This window comes from Mus pahari, chromosome 2, assembly GCF_900095145.1.
Source record: "Mus pahari chromosome 2, PAHARI_EIJ_v1.1, whole genome shotgun sequence".
NCBI classification, from domain to species: domain Eukaryota; kingdom Metazoa; phylum Chordata; class Mammalia; order Rodentia; family Muridae; genus Mus; species Mus pahari.
The window spans coordinates 119053400-119077208 of NC_034591.1; the positions used below are offsets into that span (position 1 = coordinate 119053400).

Below are 23809 nucleotides of genomic sequence, written 5' to 3' on the forward strand. Positions count from 1 at the left end.
GCAGAACACACATGTGGAATAATACTCAACAATTAAGGAACTGGAATTAAAAAGGGCTGGTTAGGCTTCACTGATACAGGAAATAAATTTTCAAATAAAATAAGCTTTCTTGATACATTTTCTTTTACCAAGAATCGCTTTCATCTTTTATTCGCAATTTGCTAAAGTAAAGAAAACGCCAATGCAGTAAAACCTTGTATCCCATAATAGTTTACACAGAGGATACTTGGACGCTCGTAGTCTGTCCGAGCAAAATGATGGAATGTCTCATTTATTCCTGTAGACAATATTCGGTCTGAACAACAGTGATGTAGAGTTAAAGAATGTGGAAGATTTCTGCAAACAGCCCATCACAGTATTATTTTAATTCAATTGCTATTTCTGCTTGTTGGAAAGTTTTTTACAATTGAAAAAAAAAGGGGGGGGATGCTAATCAATGCAAATATCATATTGCAATATATAAATAATGCATTGCCTTATAGATGTGATCTTTAGTAATTCTGATCCTCCTATTATCCCTTTCTTCCTATATGGTTTAGGAGCAAATTCAACTTAGAAGAAGAGGAAGAAGAGGAGAAGGACATAGAGAACAACAACAAAAACAAGAAGGAGGAGGAGGAGGAAGATGTTACTGTGAGGTATGCAATGTGGTAAACCAAGAGAAAATAACAGATGCATTCTCATTCTGTATTACAGCAGTCTTCATTGGAGTTCTTTGAAATGTTCATCACAAGAGTCTCACATCATGTGAGAAAAGTTTATTAATCAGTTCTTCTTGAAACATGCCTTTAATGTCTTACTGTCAAAGATTTTACATTTATGATTTTTAAAATTTTCAAAAGCTTTGAGTCAAAGCTTTGGGGGTCCTACATACTATTTCCTTCATGTATTTGGGAAATGCATTCTATAAAACTCTAATATAAGGTCATTGTGTCTATGGCAACATAATTCTACAGAAAATAATTCCTATTATACATTAGTGGCTATAGAGAAACGAATAAGTGGACATTCTATCTGGTGGTTACAAGTTGCTGTACTTTTGCAGCCATACACTATATTAGAAGGGAACCACACCTCAAGTCAATGGAAGCCAGTTTTCTATTTGTAATGGTCTAACTATCTGTTTAAAATGCTAACCCCAACTGTATGTGTTGGGACTGCACATACATGTGCACATGGAGGACAGGGAAGTATGTCTGATGTCCTACACTGGCACTCTCTGTCTTTCTCCTTCGAGACAAGGTCTCACAGTGAGCCTCAATGTTTTTGTGCCTGTGCCCAACTGACATCATTGAGGCTACAGTCCCATCTGGCTTGTAAATTACTTTTTGTATGAGCTCTGAGATCTGACCTCAAATCCTCCTGTACATGCAGTGTCGCTTTCTTAGCCCTAAAGTCACTTCTCACTCATCTTACATTTTTCACAGATAACTGCTCTCATATTTTTTTTTAAATGCTGACAGGGATTAAACTGTGCTCTACATTTTGGGATAGGGTGGAATTATGTGGAACAATGTCAGCAAGGCAGCCTTTCCCACACTGTGTCAGCAACTAAAAAGAAGCTAGCTTCTCAAAATACATAGAGTCCCCTGCTTTGAGGGTTTTTAAGTGGCCCATGATTCAAAGTTGACTGAAGTATGAGTTGCTGTATATACACTATTCATTTAATGGAGTAAAATACACAACTTATAAGCTAGTTTTTGTGAAATAATACAAATTCTTAAATCGTTCTGAGCAGTGTTTGTTTTTATTGTTTCTTTTTATTCAATTGTACTTCCTTCCACACAACCAGCTTTATCATTCTCTACTTCTTAATCCCACATAGAAGTTAACAACACCAATCCCCAGTATGTTCTTTATTATGTATGTATATATAGAGTGTGTATGTGAGGGGAGTTTACACGCATATAAGTGTGTGCATCAGTGCATTTGTTAATGCCTTCTTTTTTCACTCCCTGTCTAATTCCTTTGAGGCAGGATTTTTCAATGAATCAGAGCTACACTTTAGAAAGGCCACAATTCTGGGGTTATGGTGCATTTCGGACACACCTGGAGCTGATATCTGAATTCAAGGGTTCAATCAGGCAATCATCCTCACTGAGCGATCTCGCTCACCTATCAAGTTCTCCTTCCTCATTTGACAACCTCTGGTCCAGATGCATATTTCTCTTTCTTACAGCATTGCCAATTATTATTGCTTTTAGAGGAATGAGTGACATTGCAAGGTATGTTCTATACTGATTTATATATAAATAAAACAAATGATAACAATGAATAAAAACAAAAACCACCAGCATTTCAAAACTTTCTCAAAGCTCCCAAAATATGAGTCTTAAACTCACTCATCTGATGTCTCCTGGGATGTCTGAGTGAGAAAAGAAGAAAAACTTTGGGTTCTCACCAACCTGTCACATAAAGATAGGCTTCTCAGTCCTGCATAGTATGTAGCTGCCTCTATTCAATGTTATTGGTTGATAAAATGCCTGTTCCCAAGTGTCAATATTGCCCACTGACCACTAAGTCCCACGTGAGTTACACTGTACTTATTAACATACCTAGCTTCAAGTCGACCCAAAGCCACCAGAATAAAATTGGGCATTCCAAAAAAATTATTGTTTTCTTTAATATTGGCACAGATTATAACAATTGATCTTTGGAGCTACAAAGGAAGTTCAACTAGGAGCTTCACATACTTTCTAATTCTGGAGAACCACCGGGCAGTAATATACAAGCCACAAGAGGACTGCGAGATGACCCTGGTATTCTTACAAGTATCCTTCCTTAGAGTTGCCATTCAGTAGCCATCTGTTTTCACTGCAGACTCTTAGAAAGCTGTCTGTACATCTTAAACATCACAACATATTTATTACTGTATACTGCCATCACTTATTTTTTACTCCCCTGCCCCATCCCTGAGTTTTATGCCTTCAGAAGACAGTAACTATATTTACCAGATATACAAATACATATACAAATTGTATATATTAGAATTATTGGTTAATCAGCATCAGACCTCAAATCATCCTCTGTGCCTGCCTATAGCACCACTAGAAATCCTTTTAGCTGACCAAAGACTGACCAGCATGTTCCAGATTACAACTCTTACCAAGGTATTATTCCTCTAACTAACATACGTCTTATAATATAAAATAATTCATGATAAAAATTATCTTCTTCCATAGAGAAGCTAGTTCATTGCCATACTGATGGTACTTTAAAAAATACAGGAAAGCTGAAATGTCAATGAAGAAAATATCTAATAAATACTTGAAAAAATACAGGAAAAGAAAATGCAATGCCCTCAGAGAGGCATCTACTGTTATTAGTTGCTTGTTTCTGTCTGGCAGATTCTGGGCTCTGGGTCACGTACACCCAATCCACTCCCTTCTGAGTACTGTGAATGTGGTACTACACAGGAGTAGCTTTGCTGGAAAACACACATAATAGCACTCTCAATGGCAACAGCACTCCACTAGTAATCTACTGCAGAGCTGAGTGCTGAAGCAGAGCCCATTTCTTAGTTTTAATGACTTGTTTGAAAGTAGCAGCTGGCTTTGCCATTAAAACAAACCAGAATGGGCAAAGGTTGAGCTTCTCTGCGAGGATACTTCAGTCGTCAGGCCTTACAGGATGCTTGCTCTGGCTATTTACTTTCCAGAAGAAAAGTGGATGCAAGGGTCTTGAGGAAAAAAAAAACCAACAACACTGAAACCCTCAAGAAATCAGTTACACAAACTATGGATTTATTCAGAAGTAACAAACACTAAATCCTCCTTTATTAACATATTTACTAAACTGATTATTTAATGGCTATATTCGATGAAATATAGGACTGCCCACTACTTATTGTTCCACTCAAACTGAAGCTGGATCTTTCCAACAAGTCCCATTCCCATCATGTCATTTTCATTTTGTAATGCTCCATTGGTGTGCATGAGTGTGGGGCCGTTAAGTGGAGTATGGGCAACCTACTCCCTATATGGTGTTCTTAGGTCTTATGCCATTCTAAGCATTAGGATAAAAGTTCTAAAATTAGACTACTACAGCAGCATTCAAGCTAATTAAATGACTTACCTGATTTTACTTATTGTTTCCTTTTATTTATTTATTTTTTATTTTCATATGCAAGAGTGTTTTGCCCACTTCTATAACTCTCTACCTGTGGGACTGTGATATGCAGCCCATTTTGGTTGAATGGGACTATCTCCGGTGACCCAGTAGAGAACTCTACAAGGGAAGAGAAAGCGAGCCATGTTCCCAGAGTTGGGTGCCTGATACCACAGAGCCCCCAACTCCATAATTCTGTGACTATCAGTCATGCAGACAATGTACCACGCTTCTGGCATTCTGGTTAGACTCCACCTTCAAAGTTACCTGACTATAGCCAGATATGCTCCTCCCCATAATTACCTGGTAACAGCAAGATAGCCCAGCCCACTACAAGAGGGGCTGCTTGCCCCCCTCCTCACTCTCTTTAAGCTTTCACATTTCTTACTCTCTTCTCTAACCCTCTTTCTCTCTTTCTCTCTCCTTCCCCAACTCTCTCCATGTGGCCATGGCCAGCCTCCCTCTTTCTACCTTCTGTCCTTCTCCCTGCCTTTCTACAATAAAGCTCTGAAACCATAGACTGTCTATGCTCATCAAGGCCTGCCTTGCTTGAAGGGAGAAATAAGCAGTCCTAAACTCAGCAGTCTGGCAGGCGTTCCCTTCTTCCACAGACCTTGGCCATAGAGGATGAAGCTTGCAGGAATAGATAGCAAGGAACAATTCACCTCCAGTGACTGACAAAATGACTCTGATAATCAACTAAGTGCCCTAGGACTGAGTCATTCTCTTTTCTGTCTCAAATGCACATTTTTCATGCACAAAGTCTATTTTGAGCGTAAAACCCCAAATAACACAACTTTATCAGAAATTCAGTTCAGTAACTTGGATTGCACATATCCCTAAAGCATAATAGTCTATAATTTGGGTGTAGGCTCTGCCTTTTATTCTTTAATCTATGCATTTTGTGCCCTAACCCAGACAAATAAAATCATGCCTTGAAATTGAAAACATGATAAATACTCATTTTAAAAAGTTTAAAAAACCATATAGTTATGCTTTATGGTGAGTGTTGAAAAGTATGTCACATCTGTATGCAACCTGGTTTTGGACAACAGTTGAATTACAAGGATAATATTTCATGATATCTGACTATTACATGAACTTCTAATTTTCATGTTCATAAACCAAGTGTCACTTGAGGTCAGTAACACTCACATTTGATTTATTTCGTGTGAAACTTCTGGGTTTGAATAGTTATGTCAAAGGTCAGACAGCCTAAAAATAGTGTGAAAATACCTATTATCTAGAATGTTTGAGTAAAGTCTGTTAATCATTCTTCTTAGATGATATGATGGTATGTGTCTACTACTAGAAGCAAGTATAATATTGGATCAAAATACATATGACTTCCCTCAATATTTCCTTACTTGCAGGTTTGTTAACCAACATCTCTAGACACTTAGTTCTACAGTATGGAAATGATATGACTAAGATGACATTTCTGATGCAAAGACTAGCAGCTCTTTAGCAAGGAAATAAATGGAATTTGACGTTAGTGCATATTTTTTGCTTAGTGTTGCATCAAATTTTGAATTATATCTGAGGAAAGTAATTTACGAAAAGGTAGTGTAATAAATGGCTTTATTCATCACAGCTCTGTATCGCCATGGAAAAAATAATCAGATCGAATAGTGCTTTCCTTTATGTAGTTGTGAACACTCATTCCTGTGTACAGTTATCTAGTTTAGTAAATATCTTTCAGTATTATTACCAAAACAAAAGTTGCCTATTAATTTGTGGAGGGTAGACACTTCATCAAAAGCATATGGGTGGGCATATTAATATTGCTCCATGAATCAGTTTTCAATTAGAAAATTCAACAAGGATTTATTCTTTACCTTGTAACCATAGTACTATGGAAACTCAACAAAATAAACAGTAAAGAACTGTCAGAGACCTCAAGAATCTGGAAAATATGTAGCTGCATATGTATTGTTGTAAGCTCAATGTTAATTGTATATATTCTCCTAAAATAGGAAATATGACCACACATTGAATATTCTGAACTCTCTACATGGCACAACAAAGCAAATTTTAGAAAGTCAAGTACAGTCACGTGTATGCCACAATGAATGGTATCTTTCAGTTAAACTCTTTCACTCAGTGTAGTGGCTATTCCTGGTTGTCAACTTGACTATATTTGAAAAGAACTACAATCCAGAATTGGAAGGCTCACCAGTGAACCTAATCTGGAGGCTGGGAGATAGAAGTTTCTGATCTGGATCTTGGTATAGAGATCTTGAGACACAGTGGTGATTGAATCCAGAAGATTAAGACAGGGAGATCTCCGAGTCCAAGGTCATCTGGGATTAAAGGTGTGGTGGCCTTTAATCTGGGCTTTAATCTGGGCTTTTAACCTTTAATCTGGGCTACACCTTCTGCTGGGGACCATATAAGGACAATTGAAGAAGGGAGTCTAGCTCTCGCTCTTCTGCCTGCTTGCCGTGTGGGACTAAGCAACTGCTAGACCCCTGGACTTCCATTCACAGCTACTACTAAACCATTGTTGGGAATTGGACTGCAGACTGTAAGTCATCAATAAATTCCTTTACTATATAGAGACTATCTGTAAGTTCTGTGACTCTAGAGAACCCTGACTAATACACTCAGGAACTCATACCCTGATTGTTCCATAGACAATGGTTCACACGGCTCACACAATCATATTCTATCTATTGTTATTTCTCTATAATTTACTGACATTTGAACTTGGGTATGACTTGTATAAGTTCATATGTTATGAGAAGGGAAGATTCTGCCTTCCGATACATCTAGAAGTAAGCGCAGTACTGTATGATCCTGTAAAGGGACAATCAGCTATAAAAGTTTATTTGGAGATTAAAATGCTGGGAGCTTTACTTTGAAAACTTAGAACTAACAAAAAAGTGCACATAAATGCTGCTTCAAGCCTTTGAACCTCCCTAGGTGGCATGAAAAATGGCTGTGCACATTGAGAACATTCTCAGAACAGACTGAGCCCTTGGTGTTGACAGTGTAGAACAAGGAAATGCCACACCTAGGATCTAGGTGCTATTTGAGTTCTAGTGCATGTTAATTTTACTAGTGTTTTTAATGCCCATGGGTGACACTAATCAATATTACAATGACAGCAGGTAATACAAAAACTGCCTTAATGCCTTATTTTTAAGCATTAGCAAACTTCACAATTCCTCCTTGTATGTGTAACAGGAGAAGCAAATTGAGTTCATATTCTTTACAAAACATGATGTGTAGATCTCAGCAACAATTTGTAATAGCAGATTAAACACCCAATGCCTTTAAGTTAACACACTATGAAGCTGTCCAGATTTAAAAAAAAAAAATCCTGGAACAGAGTCAAAAGATTCAGAGAATGTACATTCTGAATCAGCAGAGTGTGAAACTTTCCCTTTCCCAGAAGGCACCCTTTGCTTCTTTCTATTGACTATCTCCTATAACCAGATGTTGAGGCTTCCATGATCATACAGAAAGTTCAAGTAAAAAAGTCAAATCAAAACCCTACCATGAAAACACATAAAAGTATACTCAGGACTCCTTGGAACACAAATCAGCACACAAATGAGTACACAGGAGTTTCTGTCTCTTTTATAATAACATTTTTAAAAACCCTAACATTGCTGTTGTTGTTAAAATATACAAATTATTTTCTTTTGGACTGACAGCTAACAATATTAGTTTTGTCTCCAGAATACTGGTAAATAAGAAAATTAAGCCCAGATAGTGTGAAGAGAAAATAAATATAAATACAGAGGTGAGATAAGCGCTTAATTCCTCAGTGGTCAGGCAGAAGTTTGAAAAGGATAGATAATTGTCAACTATAAGGATAGCAGTTTTTGTTTTGTTTTGTTTTATAATTTTAGGTAATATAACAATGCTTGCATTCAAGTTTTTTTCAATGCTAACAGAACTTTGAACATAGATTTATGAATGTTTTAATCAAGTTTATGTAACATAAATGAAGTAGACAGAGTGCGACTGAAGCCGAACAACTGGACCTAAGATATTTTTACTGAATATTCTACCTAAACATTACAGAATACACATTCTTCTCCGCAGCCCATGGGAGTTTCTCAAAAACAGCTGACATACTAAGACACAAAGTAAATCTCAACAAATTTAGAAAAGTAGAAATAAGTCTGTATTCCAGCTGACAACAGAATAGTACTAGGATTCCACAGCAAAAGATACCCCAGAAAATACAAAGCCTCATGGAGATGAAACAGCATGGTATTGAGCAATGAATGAGTCACTGAAGAATCAAGGAGGAAATAAAAAGTTTGGAATATAAACTTAAAACGAAAACAAAGTATTCCAAACCTTCCGGGACACCCTACATCAATTATTATGGTATTTGTTCTTCCAAATTTTGAGGGATGGGTAGAATGTATGAGCAAGAATTACTTGAGCAATACACAACATGCCTACTCTGCTTTCTGAGATGACCATTCCTCAAGAAGGCAAGGCAAGGCAGTATGCACATTAGCCATCGGGAAAGCTTTTCAAGATGAACTACATTAGAGATATCAAGCTAAATCCATCCTTCAGCTATGCTCAAACTTTTGACATGATGACATGACATTATGACATATTTACTCACCAAGTTCTCACTTAAGAGCCAAGCAATATCATTATCAAAACATCTTGTAGTGTTGTCAGTTTATGTGCAATTTTTGTTTGTAGCACTGCTATCCCATGTTGTACACAGACAACAGATCATTGTTAGATGATTCTATTAGCCACGCCAAAGAAAAGTCTAGCCAATTGCCTATTAACTTTGCAATTTCTGATTTAAGAACAGCTCCACCTACAAGGAACAACCACCTTTGTATAGCCTAACCTGCCAGGAAGGTTTTGTTTCGGTTCATTTAGGCAAGATTGCTCAGCTGGAAACAATCAAAATGAAAAATACTCTGATATTTCTCTTCACATACACATATACACCAAGGTCTACAGACAAACAGACACACACACACCACACACACACCCCCCCCCCCACACACACACACATTCTCACATACAGAGAGAGAGGGGGGGACCTGCTTCTTAAATACCTGTATGTGTCACCAAATTCTCTACTGCGTATCAACCAAGAGCCATACAAAACTTTGCTGTAAGAGTACTCACAGCACACAGTATCCATAAAAAACTTTTTGCAGTTTAAAACCAAGAATGAAAGTTCAGACAAACTAGAGAAAGTCCTGTCTGTGTGAATTAGTAGCTGTATGGCTGAGATCAAGCACCTAAACATGTAAACATGTGTATATTCATATGCATATATATTCAAAAAATGTAACTGAATGCATTGCACATTAACACATATCATATCTCCTTTGCCTTACTGAATAATTTTTGGCCAAGTATCATGTAAAAGTTCAGGGTTTATAGTAGCCAGCCATAACCTAGGCATTAAAAGGGCACAGTCAAGAGATCGACAGGGCAAGCTATCTGGGTAAGACTAACCATATCTCTGAGCATGAAGTTTAACTGAGAGGCCTTGCCTCAGTAAATAAAGTGGAAAGCAATGAAGAAAGACACCTGATATTAACATTGTGTGTACACAGCTGAATACATGTGAACAATCATACACACAACATACACATACATGCAAAAATATAATCATTAGAGTTTTACATTCCAATGATAGTATTAATGCTTCCATACCACAAGTTCCAGCACATTCTCTCACTCTCTCTCTCTCTACTTCCAATTCTAAGAAATCTCATCTTCTGTCATTCTCAAACATGAGGAACCTGAAGAACCTTCCACATGTTTGCTAATCTCTCTTCATTTCTATAGCAGAACATGGAATCTGGTCTTCCTCCTTTGATCAGCTATTCCAAACCTTACGTTAAATACTTTCAACCTTGGTACTCACTATATAAAGACTGCTCCACTCAGATCTCCTGCCATGACACTAGTGGATACTTATATAGATACAGAGTTCCAATCATCTCCTGGAGACAGACTGCAGCTCCTGCCATTCAGACATTCCTCAACCACTTCAACACTATGAATAGCATAAACAATTTCCAAACCCTGTCTTCTTCTTTGCCATTTTTTTTTCAGTTAATTGCTTCAGTATCTTCCCACTTAGAGTTTTAAACCTTCAACAAACTTATCCTTATGGTTACAGTCACCATGCAATTGCTCATCATTTTTGACTTTATCATCTTTCTCTTTTTTAATCTTAATTATTTTGATGGTTTATTTTAAAGATTTGTTTATTCATTTTATGTATGTGAGTACACTGTAGCTATACAGATGGTTGTGAGCCTTCGTGTGGCTGTTGGCAACTGAATTTTTAGGACCTCTGCTCACTCATGTAAACTCTGCTTACTCCAGCCGGCTCCACTCACTCAGTCCCTGCTTGCTCCAGCACAAAGATTTATTTATTATTGTATACAACTACACTGTAGCTGACTTCAGACACACCAGAAAAGGTGTCAGATATCATTATGGGTGGTTGTGAGCCATCATGTGGTTGCTGGAATTTGAACTCAAGGCCTTCAGAAGAGCAGTCAGTACTCTTACCCGCTGAGCCATCTCGCCAAGCCCAAGCTTCCTCTTATTTATTGTTACCTTTGTACATCATCTGCTATTGGTTGGACATTGCTGTACAGCTTGTTCCTGAGAGTTGATACAACCCCTCCTGGAGATGGAGAGGAGCTCCTGAGCCTCAGGAAACTAACTATCAAAACTTACAAGGCCCTTGAGCTTAGAAACTTACATGACTCAGATGGCCCCACCCCAAAGTTATATGTGCAGAAAACGCTTGCTAGAGAGAGAAGATGCAAGTAAGAATGCACATTTCATCAGTCTTCGCCTATACTGGGGTAGGGTTCTTTGTGATACATCTGCTTTTGAGTCATCTATGCTTCTGAAAGGAATCTATATATACTCAAGATGTTTACCAAGATAAACATGGATGGAACTGCTTTGGATTTTAATATGTCATCACTGCCCTAGGGTGCATAATTAGGATTTCTTCATAACCCCAGGAAAATAATGCAACCAACACATAATTTACACTACCCTCCAAACATCACTTCTATCATCTATCCTTCCAGTCTAGCCTAGTAACATCTCATCGGATGTTAAAATTCTTAGAGCATATCTAGAATGGTAGCACATACCAATCTTTAGACCTGACAGCTTCCTTTCAAACCATACCACCAAATATAGTTTTAGATTCATGATATAACATCATGTTAATTTTTCTAATTAAAAGAAAGAAAATGATCAAAGAAATTGATTTAGCTATGTATTTATGTAACGTCAAATGTGTCATATTAACATTTCAACATCTGATCTCTGTAAAAATTTTCATTGATTCTTAGTGAGTTTTACCCCATGTACCCCAATCCCACTCATCTCCTCATCCCTCCTTATCTACCCTCTGCCCTTGGAACATCCCCCAACTCAAAAACAAAAAGAAAACAAAACAAAAGTACAACAAAAACATCTCTTTGTGAAATCTCTCTGTAGGGTGTCCCAGTGTATCACTGAGTATACCCTTTTGTCCATACATCTTTACTTGCAAATGTTCATTGCAATGAGTCATTGGTCTGTTTCAAGACCTGGTTTGTGCTACATTATGAATACTGAATCCTCAGTGAAATGCCCCTCAGACATCCTGTTGTTACCTGTGTCACAGAGTTCTAATAGCTTAGGATCAGCAGTAAAAAGCTCCTTTATTCGGTCCTGCAGATCACAGATGGGTAGATGCTAGGATGTGTCAACTCAAAGTCCCAAATCTGGGTCTGGGTGGTAGCTCAGTTGGTCAGCTTGCCAGCTCTCCTGAGTACAACCCACCAGAGTAAGATCTCCAGCATTGCATATATTTAAAACTGTATGTTTGTACTTTTAAAAATAATTTATCTTTGACATTCAGAATGTATTTTACATTTATGGCAAATCTCAATTTGGTATGATTATATTCAAGGGTCTCAGTGGCCACATGTTGCCAGTAACTACCACAGTATTACAGACGACTTTCAAAGATACTGCCTGGGTTTAAAACCTAAGCTCCACTTGATAATGGTAATAACCTTAAACACAAAGAAATAATGTAATAATCGTAAACAAGTAATGATGTATCTGTACCTCAAGTGCTGAGTATGAGATGATAAGAAAAGTATCAATCTGGTAGGGTTTTTCTTTTAATTTACATTAATAAATACACAGTAGACCTGTAGAGCATCAATGTTAAGTGAAATAAGCCAGACACAGGGAAAAAAAAAAAAAAAAAAAAACACCAGCACATGATCTCACTTGCCTATTGCCCTGCATGTAGAAGCAGAGTAGAACAGCAGTTACCAGGGACAACGGAGTGCAGGAAGAGATAGATACACCTGCGTAGTCTGTGTAGTACCAGAGCTTCAGATAGGCAGGAAGACACTTCTGCAGCTCTTTACCCAGCATACTGAACGCAACACTTTACTGATAATTTGACAAGACAGATCCTGACAAATATGAAGTTATAGAGACACCCATAAGCTGTAAAATCATATATATATATATATATATATACATATATATACACATATTATGTGCATGTTTGATCAACAATAAAGTAGAGCACATAGCTCAATGATAGCAGGTTTGTCTTGCATATGTAGGACCCTGAGTTCAAGTGTTAACACCATGCACACACAAAAATCTTTGCATACCATGAAAATAAACAATTTCATTTGTTATTAAAGAAATTGTTTTTATATTAAAACTCAGTAATGAGCCAATCAAATCAATTGCTGGAACTAAGGTTGCCATACAATATACAATAGTTATTGACTTTAATGTAAATGTTATTCCATGCTAGCATTATATAAGGTAGAAGTAGGCAATCCCACGTTATATTTTCTCTAAATTTACCTTTCCTTCATATTATCTCATAGTGTCCAACTTCAGTATAATGATTATGGCCTTATGATAATAGCTGTTTTATATGAATATATTTTTGTGTTTTTATACTAAAATTCAAATATAGAATCTCATCCACACAAGCTAAGCCATATACTTAGCATAATCCTTAGCCTAATTATTAGGCTCTAAATTTAAGCTTGACTCCTTTAAGTATGTGAGTTTTATGAAGTTCTTTAATGTTTCAAGAGCCCCCCAGTTCCTCATTTGTAAAGTAGGGTTAAAAACAATGAATGGGCCAGAGAATCAACCAAAAAAAAAAAAAAAGGTTAACAATACAACTCATCAGTAATAGAGTCAGTCAAATGAAAGGGCCAGAACATCAACTAAACTATTAATGATACGACTCCGAGAAGATCCTTAACATAATGCTTCAGAAAAAGTAAGGGCTCAATAAATGATAATTGTTTGGAGCCCAAACTCTAATGGTGCCTTCTCTATTACTTTTTTTTTTCTGAATCTTCACTTCTCCAAGTATGTACACAGACAACTTCTATTACTCCTTATGTATTTTTACTAAATTGGAACCTTATGACAGTATTGCTACCATTGTTTGCATAAGCCTCTTTTCCCTTGCACTCTTCCACTTCACTTATCACAGTACCCTCCACAAACCCGGTGCTTAGTATTCAGCTCACTTAATGGCTCTTCAGAAATGTCTGGGTTGCAGCATGTGGGGTGCACAGAAGGAAGAAAGGAACAGAAAGCAGGAATAAGGCTAGGGCAACACAACAAGATGAGGGAGGACAAAGATGTAAGCTCCCTACAGAAAGGACAGAGGCAAGTGTTAAAAGGCAAGAACACACAGTAACTAGCATCAATTCTACCTTCTCTTTGTCTGAGGACACACTTACAATATACAAATGATTGCTGATGATCAACAGTGACTCATATGAATGGAAGCATGCGTGTTTCTATGTGCCTGTGTGTGCGTGTGTGTGTTTGTGTGTGTGTGTGTGTGTGTGTGTGTGTATGTGTGTGTGTATGCATATATCTATACACCATTATTCAGGAGTTAATACTTAACTACTGCACTCTTAATGGGAGCCCCCATCCATTTAGCTCTTCTAATACAATCTAATTCATGGGAAAGCATAATAAGCGTGGGGATATTCTAAAACACTTTTATGTGATGAGTACTTTAAGACAGCTTAACACTTAGGTAATAGAAATTGAATCAGTTTAAATGAGCACTTTATTTCCAAGAGTTAGTGGGCTAATTATAGGATACTGTTGAGAAACTAGCTGTTTTAAGAGCTAAACAAAAAAATGTGGGTCTTATTTAAGTTACGTTTGTTGAACTCTAATTACACTTCCAAAGCATTTTTTTAAAAAGTTGATTTAGTCCTTTCTTACTCAACATCAAACACAAAAAAATGCCAACATGTGCAGTTAGTGGCCGATGTTAAAGGAAGAAAGTGTGCCAACCATGCTTCTGCATCTTTTACTGGTGCTTACATGCATACTTGGTTGGCCTGTCAAGAATTTAATGAAATAAATGAAAAACAATTCTAGAGTTCAATTGCTGCAGCCGTGAGAATGATCTGAAATAAGTAAAAACATGTAGTGTGACAGGATTCATATGCAGGAGTCAATGAAATTTCCATTTTACCAGTATCAGTACTATCAACCTATTTATTCACAGGATAGGACGGAAGAGACGAAAGCCAACTCTACTTTAAGAAACAAGTTCCCTGAACTATAGTATAGTCATCTAATACTATAGTATCCAATACCTGTTGGGTTTCTGACCAGGGACAAAGAGCTGAGGTACATATTTCACATACAAAAGGAGACTTGGCTTCCAGATTCTCCCCGCAATCTTCAGTCCCCACATAGCACACATCACTCTTAACCCTGGATTTTCCAGCTCAAGGGCAAGAGTTTCCCCACCCAAGAAGGTCTTACCTATATAACCCAAATATTTTGTTCTCTCTCTTTTTGCCTGTCTGTACATTTTCTCTCTTCTTGCCTTTGCATGCTTTCTCTTTCTCTTTCTCCTCCCCTTTGTCTCCCTCCATGTGGTGGCTTCCCTGGTCTCTTTCCTTGGAATCAGTGAACCCAACCATGAGTAGTGACTTCCCAATAAACCTGCTTTTATACACTTTAAATAGGCTTGAATTGGCTCATTTCACCAGTGGAAAATAACTTATCAACATAAAAAAAGAAAAAGAAAAACAAACAGTTGTAAATCACATTGAGGTTTTCTGTAGCCCTATAAATATCTTTAATCACTTTCTAGGTGATGGTAAGCATGATGTAAACCAATTGAAAAAGGTATTTGAGGAAGAAATGGAAAAGTTTATTTTACTCGCAGATCATAATGAACTTAACAGTGATCAAAGATCTAGCCATAAGAGTTAAAAGATTAATGTTTAGGTATTTGAGAAGTAGAAAAGCGGTTTATTTGACATCTTATTGATTCTTAGTCAATGACCTTTATTCCACAAAGAAAAGATTCCACAAAGAAAAGCCATGCTTTGATTTCAGAAATAAATAGAAGTCTATGTTAACTGCAGTGACCAGAAAAGTCATTTGAACTAAAGCCTGGAGACTATTTCACTTCCTTCCTCTAGTAAAAATAAATAAATAAATAAAAACACTTCCATTCCCACCATACCCTGGACCTGGTTAATGTGCTTCTACCCCTTAATATCAATTGTATTAATTTTTGTGGCATTGGTTTTCTATTACCCCTAACGATGTGCCTTCCTTTTCTGATTTTACAAATTTCCCAGAATAAAAATGCTCTGTTTTCTTCCTCTGGTTTTCCTAAATCTGTCTTCAACGTTTACAATGTCAAGTTGTCTAAACAAATGAGGAAAAAAAAAAAAAAAGGAGGAAAGACACAAGAAAAGAATACATAAGAAAAAGCTTCCTGGGGGGAAGGGAACCCATGACCTACACTGGCCGTATATCCTGACTGTATTCTTTACTAAAAGTGAGTTGTTTGTATCAATAAAAATGTATGACATAATCCTTCTCTTAATTTGGGTTTATTTTGCTGGGAAGAGACACCATGATCATAACAACTCTTATAAACAAAAACATTTAACTGGGGCTGGCTTACAATTCCAAAGGCTAAGTCCATTATTAGGAAACATAGTGGCATGCTGGCAGAAATGGTGCTGGAGAAGGAACTGAGAGTTCAACATCCAGACCAGCGGGCAGCAGGAAGACTTCCACACTAGGACTAGCTTGAGAAAAGCCTGTCTCCAGAGATACACTTCCTTCTACCATGCCATACCTAAGCCAAGAAAGCCCCACCTTCTGATAGTGTCCTCTCCCATGGGCCTAGCATTCCAACACCTGAGTCTATGAGGCCCATTTCTACTCAAACAATCACTGTCCCTCAATCATAAATCTATTTCAAATCATGCAAAGCAGTCAAATATTTATCAATAGATAATCATACTCAAAAAATACCTTCTAATTTTAATAATATAAAAAGAAAACTGATGATTAACATAGAAACAGTAATACACATTCAACATTTTTTGGATTATGTATGAATCTGACAAATCACTCTCTGTAGTATAATTATGAAGACTTCAAATTCTCTAACTAATATAGTACACAGAATATGTGACGTAAAATATAATTCGGTCTTCCTTGAACGTTTTACTGTTGTTAAATAGCATTTCTATAAATTCAAGTTGAGATTAACTTTCTTACAAATACTTTCACATTTAGGTATAATGTACATTGCTTTTTTTCTGTAAACTGCTATAAATGTGTAAAAGATGCAGAAAGAAAAATGCAGACACACGCACAATGCAATTTTCCTGTGTACCAGAATAACATTTTAAACTTCTGAAAAACAGTCCCATTTTCCTTAACCATACAGCACTGTTATTTTCTCAGGACATCTTTTCTTTTTTAACCACTTTGGAGATTTCAAGTTGGTTTCTAAAAAGTCACCATTCTGAAAGACATGCCTCCTGACATGGGCTGTCATTTTGATCTTTCTATAAAAACAAGAAAATAGAAAACTATGTAAAATAATTAAAGACAGAAGAAATATTTTACTTTGTCTGACTGTATTGATCTTTGTCCAAAGCCCACTTAGCAAATCTGAAATTTGAATATAATTACCACCTTTTTCTTCAGTACTAGAATCTGTTTTAGGAATATAATTAAGTAACTGAATTAAAAACATAAAAACTGCAGTGGAGGAGTACTTCATTTATAAAGTTTAAACCTCTAACCTAATATTGATAATAAACTTTTATACTTTATTATTTAAATACATGAAAAAATTGGAATTTTAATACAAGAGCCCACACATCTACTTATACATAATGTATGTAAATCCTGTGGTTTTTACTGAACATTCCAATATGCTTCATTCATTCGAAATGCAAATATGCTACTTTTACAAAGCACAGTTTCCATAAAGAAAAGATCTTTTAAGTCCTAGGATACAAGGGCTGATTTCTTTTTACGATAAGAAGTAATTTTTATAATAGTCTAGTTTCAAATGGATCAGAGAATGTAAATGAACAGAGGAATAAAGTGGGAAAGAATACTAGACACATATACAAAGCAAACATTGCCAAATGGTATAATACTCAAATCAATTGATGAAATGTTTCTATTCATCATATTAATATATGTATTATCCTCCTAATCAAAAAGGAAAGAAAACAAAATAGAAAACCATAGTTTAACATGTTGTATTACATATTATATTTCATTTAAAAATTATTTTCTTAGGCAGGGTGGTGGTGGCACACGCCTTTAATCCCAGCACTTGTAAGGCAGAGACAGGCAGATTTCGGAATTTGAGGCCAGCCTGGTCTACAGAGTGAGTTCCAGGACAGCCAGGGCTATGCAGAGAAACCCTGTCTCGAAAAACAACAACAACAACAAATTATTTTCTTACCCACTCCCCAAAAATGTGCCAGTAAAATTAACATAATATTGTATCAAAAGAATTAAAAATATATTTAGGGTATAAATATGAATTTTTTATGCTTAGCTATTTATGAAAAAAAGTCAAAACTGTAGCAAAATATCCCAAGTGCACATTATAAGAAAAATTTCAAAGAAAATATCATCCTATTTTAAACAGTGTATTTCTTCTCAGATGATGCCATTCCTAGACATCTAACTAGAGGTAACCATGGCATGCTGAGAGCAGGAGAGGTAGCTCTCCCCAGGTCTATGCCCCTAACTGGCCATCCAATATTAAGTGGGCAGTCCTCAAATCAGGAATGTATAAGAAAAAGCACTAAATGGATTTGGAAGATAGTATTTTTGGTTATGTATTATATAATATGTATTCATGAGTATATATATATATATATATATATATATATATATATATATATATAATATTTGAAAAAGAAAGGTTATAGATTTGAGAGATGTACTAGGTAACATGGAGGACTTAGAAGAAGGAATGAGGAAGAGGAATGATATAATTATATTTCAATTATAAATATAATTTTATTATATATTTAATTATAACCAAATTTCATTATGAAATATATAATTACATAATTTCATCCATTTTCCTTGCTCCCTTGTAATCCTTCTCTTGACTAAGTATTTAAATATATGCTAATGAATATATAAATACAAAATAAAATAAAATGTGAACTTCTCAAATTAAGTTGTCACACGAGGAAAACATATTAAATTCAGCAATATAATTTTAATACCAGGTGTTCTTACAGTTTCTATGGGAATATATTGACTTGTATAAATTAGATAGAAGAATCATGAGAATCCAATTTTGAGAATTAAGAATGGGAATCTTCTTTCTGAGAAAAATGATCTGTTTGTCTTTGACCCTGTTGTAATTTTACCTTAACCTTTAAAAAGGATTTGAGAATAATCAGGCATAGATGTTCATGCCTGCAATCCAAGTATGAGAGAGGAAGGCAGGGGGATCACAATCATATGGTGAGCTTGCAGTCCATCTAAGCTACGTAAAAACCTGTCTCAAAAACAAAAGCAAAGTATTTAAGCACATAACTCAAGAGTAGTTCAAATAAAATATAGCTTATTGTTACCTGCCAGGCAGCCAATGAATGAAAGCAGGATCAACTGTTTCCATGACAACATCATCTTTAATTGGCAAAAGCAAGAGTAACTCTTGTCTGGTCTCTGATGAATAGAATGCTTTGTCTTCAGGTAAATCCTTTAATCTGCAAAATATATGTAAAAAAGTTAGACTTTTAAAAACCATTCCTTTTCCAGAGAGATATTCTTCTTTCCTTAAACCTCTGTATCATTCACAGAAATTTACATCCTCAGATAAAACAAATCTTTTGTTTCCTATTGAAGACAGAAAATACGTGAAATGCAGACACTTAAACACTGGGTGCAACTGATGGGAAGATGCAAGCAGCTTATATAATTTAAAAATTCAGCAGTGCTAAAATATTAACTATTAACACATTAAATTTTAAAACTTTTGCTAGATAATTGCAACAACTAAAATATTAACCTGAATTCAAATTTTTCTCATTTTATCCACTGGTAACAGTTTTGTAAAACTAGAGGAGTTTTAAAAAGCAGATATCTTGAAGCAAAGATTATTTCAATATCTGAATCCATGACCAGGCATAAAAATAAATACAAAGTATTGTCAACATCTATTTTAAAGCATGTTTTTGCTGTCTAAAACAAGTCAGAAAGGTGTCCATTATGTATATGTATATGTATATGTATATGTATATGTATATGTATATGTATATGTATATGTATATGTATATGTATATGCATATGCATATGCATAGGTATATATGTTCATGTATATGTATATATGTTCCTTTGTACAAGGTCCTGTGTGCAGTGGTCCTCAACAATTGCTTCCTGAGGTATACTACACCTGATCATCGATTGTGTTCCAAACTATAAATGTCTAGGCTTGCAGTGTATACTTAGTGCATTAAACCAGTCTTTCCTATATGTCACCTGTTGTGTCCTTCTATCATAAGTGTTTTAGGGTGAGAAGAAAGAGATGTAATTATACACAGAATCTAGGAATTATGGACACTAATCTTGTGTATAGCTAGGAATCTTCATCAACTAGAAATGCAACTGAGAACAGCTCTTCTTGGGACTATTTTGAAAACCAGACAATCATGTGACCTTGAATCGTTCCCACTACCTACCTAATATTGTTAATTGCAGATGTCTTTGTTTTAAATTTCTCTTGATGCAAACATTGAAAAATAAACTTAAGAGCAAGTTCTTTACTTAAAAGATGAAACCATTCAGGATAATGAAGAGAATCAGGAGGAAGGGGCATCGTACGAAGCTTCCTACTACACTATGAGCAACTGCAGTTTATGTGTCTCAAGAAACCATGAGGTTCAACCTAGGATAGTTAGACATTTTTGCCTGAAAAACATCTAAAAATTTCAGACAAAGGGTTAAAAGTTCTTGTACATGTATTCTCACTGCAGTCACAAGAGAATGGTTCCTAAGACTTTAGTAACTTGGTACTTTTTATCTCTTAAAGGGACAGTCTCCTCATATCACTGTACACAATGCTCAGAAGACTAAATCGAAACCTACCATATGACACAGTTATACCACTCATTTGTCATAAACTGTAAGCACTAAATGCCCTACTCCACTGATACTTTCTCAGCCATGTTCATTGCCTTTCTGTTCACAATACTAGGAAACAGAAATAATCTAAGTATTCCTCAACCAAGGGGCAATGAATATGTTAGATAGACACAGTGGAATTCCATTCAACTGTAAAGAACTATAAAATTAAGAAATGTCTGGGTAAATTATGGAACTAGAAGATTTTATACTGAGAAAAGTAACCTGGACCAAGAAAGACAAATACTACATATACTCTCCTATTTGAGGGTCCTAGCTCTAAGTCTTTAGGTATAAGTATATAATCTCAAGTAACCACAGAAACTAGGAAAGTCACTGGGGACTTTGGTGCAGAATGGAGCTGTACAGAAAGAAATAGTAGGAATAAATGCTACTATGTGAGAAATGGAAACTACAGGTAAGACTTTATCTTCCAAGAGAGAAGAAAAGGAAACATTAAGGAAGAAGGAGGGAAGAGGTCTAAAGAATGACAAAAATTATAAAAACAGCTATAAGCACATATTTTCTTTTATGTTTCTTTAAAAACACATAAAAATATAAGTGTATATATACACACATTGTTGGGATGAAGTTAAGATTCCACTGCTGCAGACACCACAGGTTTAGGAAACAGGACATCAGGAATACAACTTGGCGCTGACCTGGACATCTTCACCCTAAGGACTGCCTCTTATATACAGAAAGATTCTATCCAACTTGCCAAGGGAAACAAGCAACCTGTAGTCCTACAGTGTTAATTTTCATAAAAATGTACCCCATGGGCTTAAATATCTGAACACTTTGTCCTCAGTTGGTGGACAAGTTTGGGAAGGATTAAGGGGTTTGGCCTTGTAAGGAACATGACATGTGAAGCAGGCTTTGTGCTCTTTCTGCTTCCTGATTGATGGATGTGAGCTCTCAGCTGATGAAGGATTAAGAGGTTTGGCCTTGTAAGGAACATGACATGTGAAGCAGGCTTTGTGCTCTTTCTGCTTCCTGATTGATGGATGTGAGCTCTCAGCTGATGTGCCCATCTGTTTCTCCATTGTCTGCCATTATGGACTCTAACCCTCTGAAAGCATAGCCAAATTAAATGTTTTCTTCCAGAAGTTGCCTTAGCCATGGTGTTTGATCTGAGCAATAGAAAAGTAACTAAGACAGCCACCCAGGTGGAAAGCCTGTGAATCACAACAATGACTGGCCTGGCAAGATACCCATGATGGTGCAAGAGTAGCACTTATATCCTGGATGTAACAACTGCTATCTGTTCCTACTTTAATTTCACTCAGTAGGAGAGAATATATTCCTGGCACTACAAATCTAGTAAACTACCAATAGCTGGAGGGGTTACAGGCCCAGCAAAGAGAAACTTCCAAAGCCATTTTCTTAAACCAATATAATTTCTAACCCACAGATAAGTGTAGCTCTCATTCCTCAATGAGGAAGCTGCTTTGCAAAGGATGAAAATTATTACAGAGATCCCAAACTGTTGAAAATTCAGAGGAGTTAATGTGGTGTGCCCAATCCCTACTAATAGATCTTCCCAAGGCTTAGGGAAAAATCACAGAAGCAGGGTGTACAAAATGATAGTAAGAGTCAGAAAATCAGGGAATGTACTCCTACCTAGTGTCTTCTATATGTGACATGTAAGTTTCACCCATGAAGTCTCTAAAATAAAATTGTCTGTATATGATCAGAATAATTGCTATTAGCAGCTTGTCTGTGCACAGTGTATCCAGACACTGATTATTCTGTTCCAAGATCTAGTTACAGTTCAGACACAGGCAATGTCATGATTATTGAAGAATCTCTTGTATCAATGTGGTGTAAAGAATGGTCCCTGCCAGGCATGGTGTCACACGCCTTTAATCCCAGCACTAGGGAGGCAGAGGCAGGCAGATTTCTGAGTTCGAGGCCAGCCTGGTCTACAAAGTGAGTTCCAGGACAGCCAGGGCTATACAGAGAAACCCTGTCAAGAAAAAACAAAAGAAAAAAGAAAAAAAAAAAAAAGGATGGTCCCTAAATATGTCTAGTTGGTTAATAAAAGATGAAGTAGTCAATGAGTGGGCAGAGAGGAATGAAATAGTGGATGGATTTCTGGTCCCAGCCAGGAAAGGGGGGGGGTCTCATGAGGAAGGTGTGGGTTCAAGAGAAAAAGGGCCATGAGATGGATGAAGAAGATGGCTGCCATGAGATTGGCCATGAAGAATTGGCAAGGGAGTTCTCTATGAGGACAGACAACCTCAGCATAGCAAGCCAAAGAGAGACTAAATGTAAATATCCCAGGTTGTGTGGCTGAGACATAGCTAAGACAGCATAAAGAGTTAGAAATATCTGCTCAGTTATTGTGCTAAAAGCTTGTTGAATAAATTGATAAGTCTCCATCTCAATTATTAGGAAGCTAGCCAGGTTAGAAAGAACTGTCGGTTTTAAATTTCATATAGATGATATCATCTATAGACAGTTGATATTCCATAGTCACATCCTAGATGAGAAAATACAGATGTTCAGTGGCTACTGTGAAAGGGATAAGTGGGCTCCTCCTAGAACAAACCACACACAGGTAGTCCAATCCCAAGACCTTACCCCTGGACATGTATGCATATGAGCAAACCAAATGGCTTCAATACTTTATATATACATGTGTGGCTTATAGATACATATATGCAGTAATGATTATGAGAAAAGATATTCAGACTTTGAAAGGTTTACAGGAGAAGTTGGAGAAAGTCCGAAGAGCTCAGAATACCCACAATACAACTCACAGACCATATGAAGATTAATAAGGAAAAAGACAAAAGTATAGGTGTTTTAATCCTACCTAGAAAGGGGAACAGAATAATCAGGGGAGGTAGAGGGAGGGAAAGACCTGGAAGGGGGGAGGGGAAAATGAGGGGCAGGATCAGGTATTGTAAGAGACGGAAGGTAGGACCAGGAGAATGAATAAAAATATGTAGGAGTCGGGGATAGAGAATCAGGGGAACCATTAGAAAGATTCAGACAGAAGCTTGGCAATTTGATGAGGACCCATTTTTTGATTCTTGATCTTACAGCAAAGGCCATTGCAGTTCTGTTAAGGAATTTTTGCCCTGTGCCCATTTCTTCAAGGTTTTCCCCAACTTTCTGCTCTATATATTTCAGTGTCTCTGGTTTTATGTGGAGTTCTTTGATCCACTTAAACTTGAGCTTTGTACAAGGAGATAAGAATGGATCA

General features: G+C 36.5%; 1 protein-coding gene across 1 annotated transcript in view; it reads right to left on the reverse strand.

Annotated features, from left to right (window-relative positions):
• Nucleotides 1–23809, reverse strand: part of Cntn3 (contactin 3) — a 372106-nt gene that overhangs the window by 255633 nt on the left and 92664 nt on the right. The window contains exon 2 of the mRNA XM_021190014.2: nucleotides 19047–19181. Within this exon, the coding sequence (XP_021045673.1) occupies nucleotides 19047–19101 (55 nt within the window). The 5' untranslated portion in view covers nucleotides 19102–19181. The remainder of the gene's footprint in view (nucleotides 1–19046; nucleotides 19182–23809) is intronic.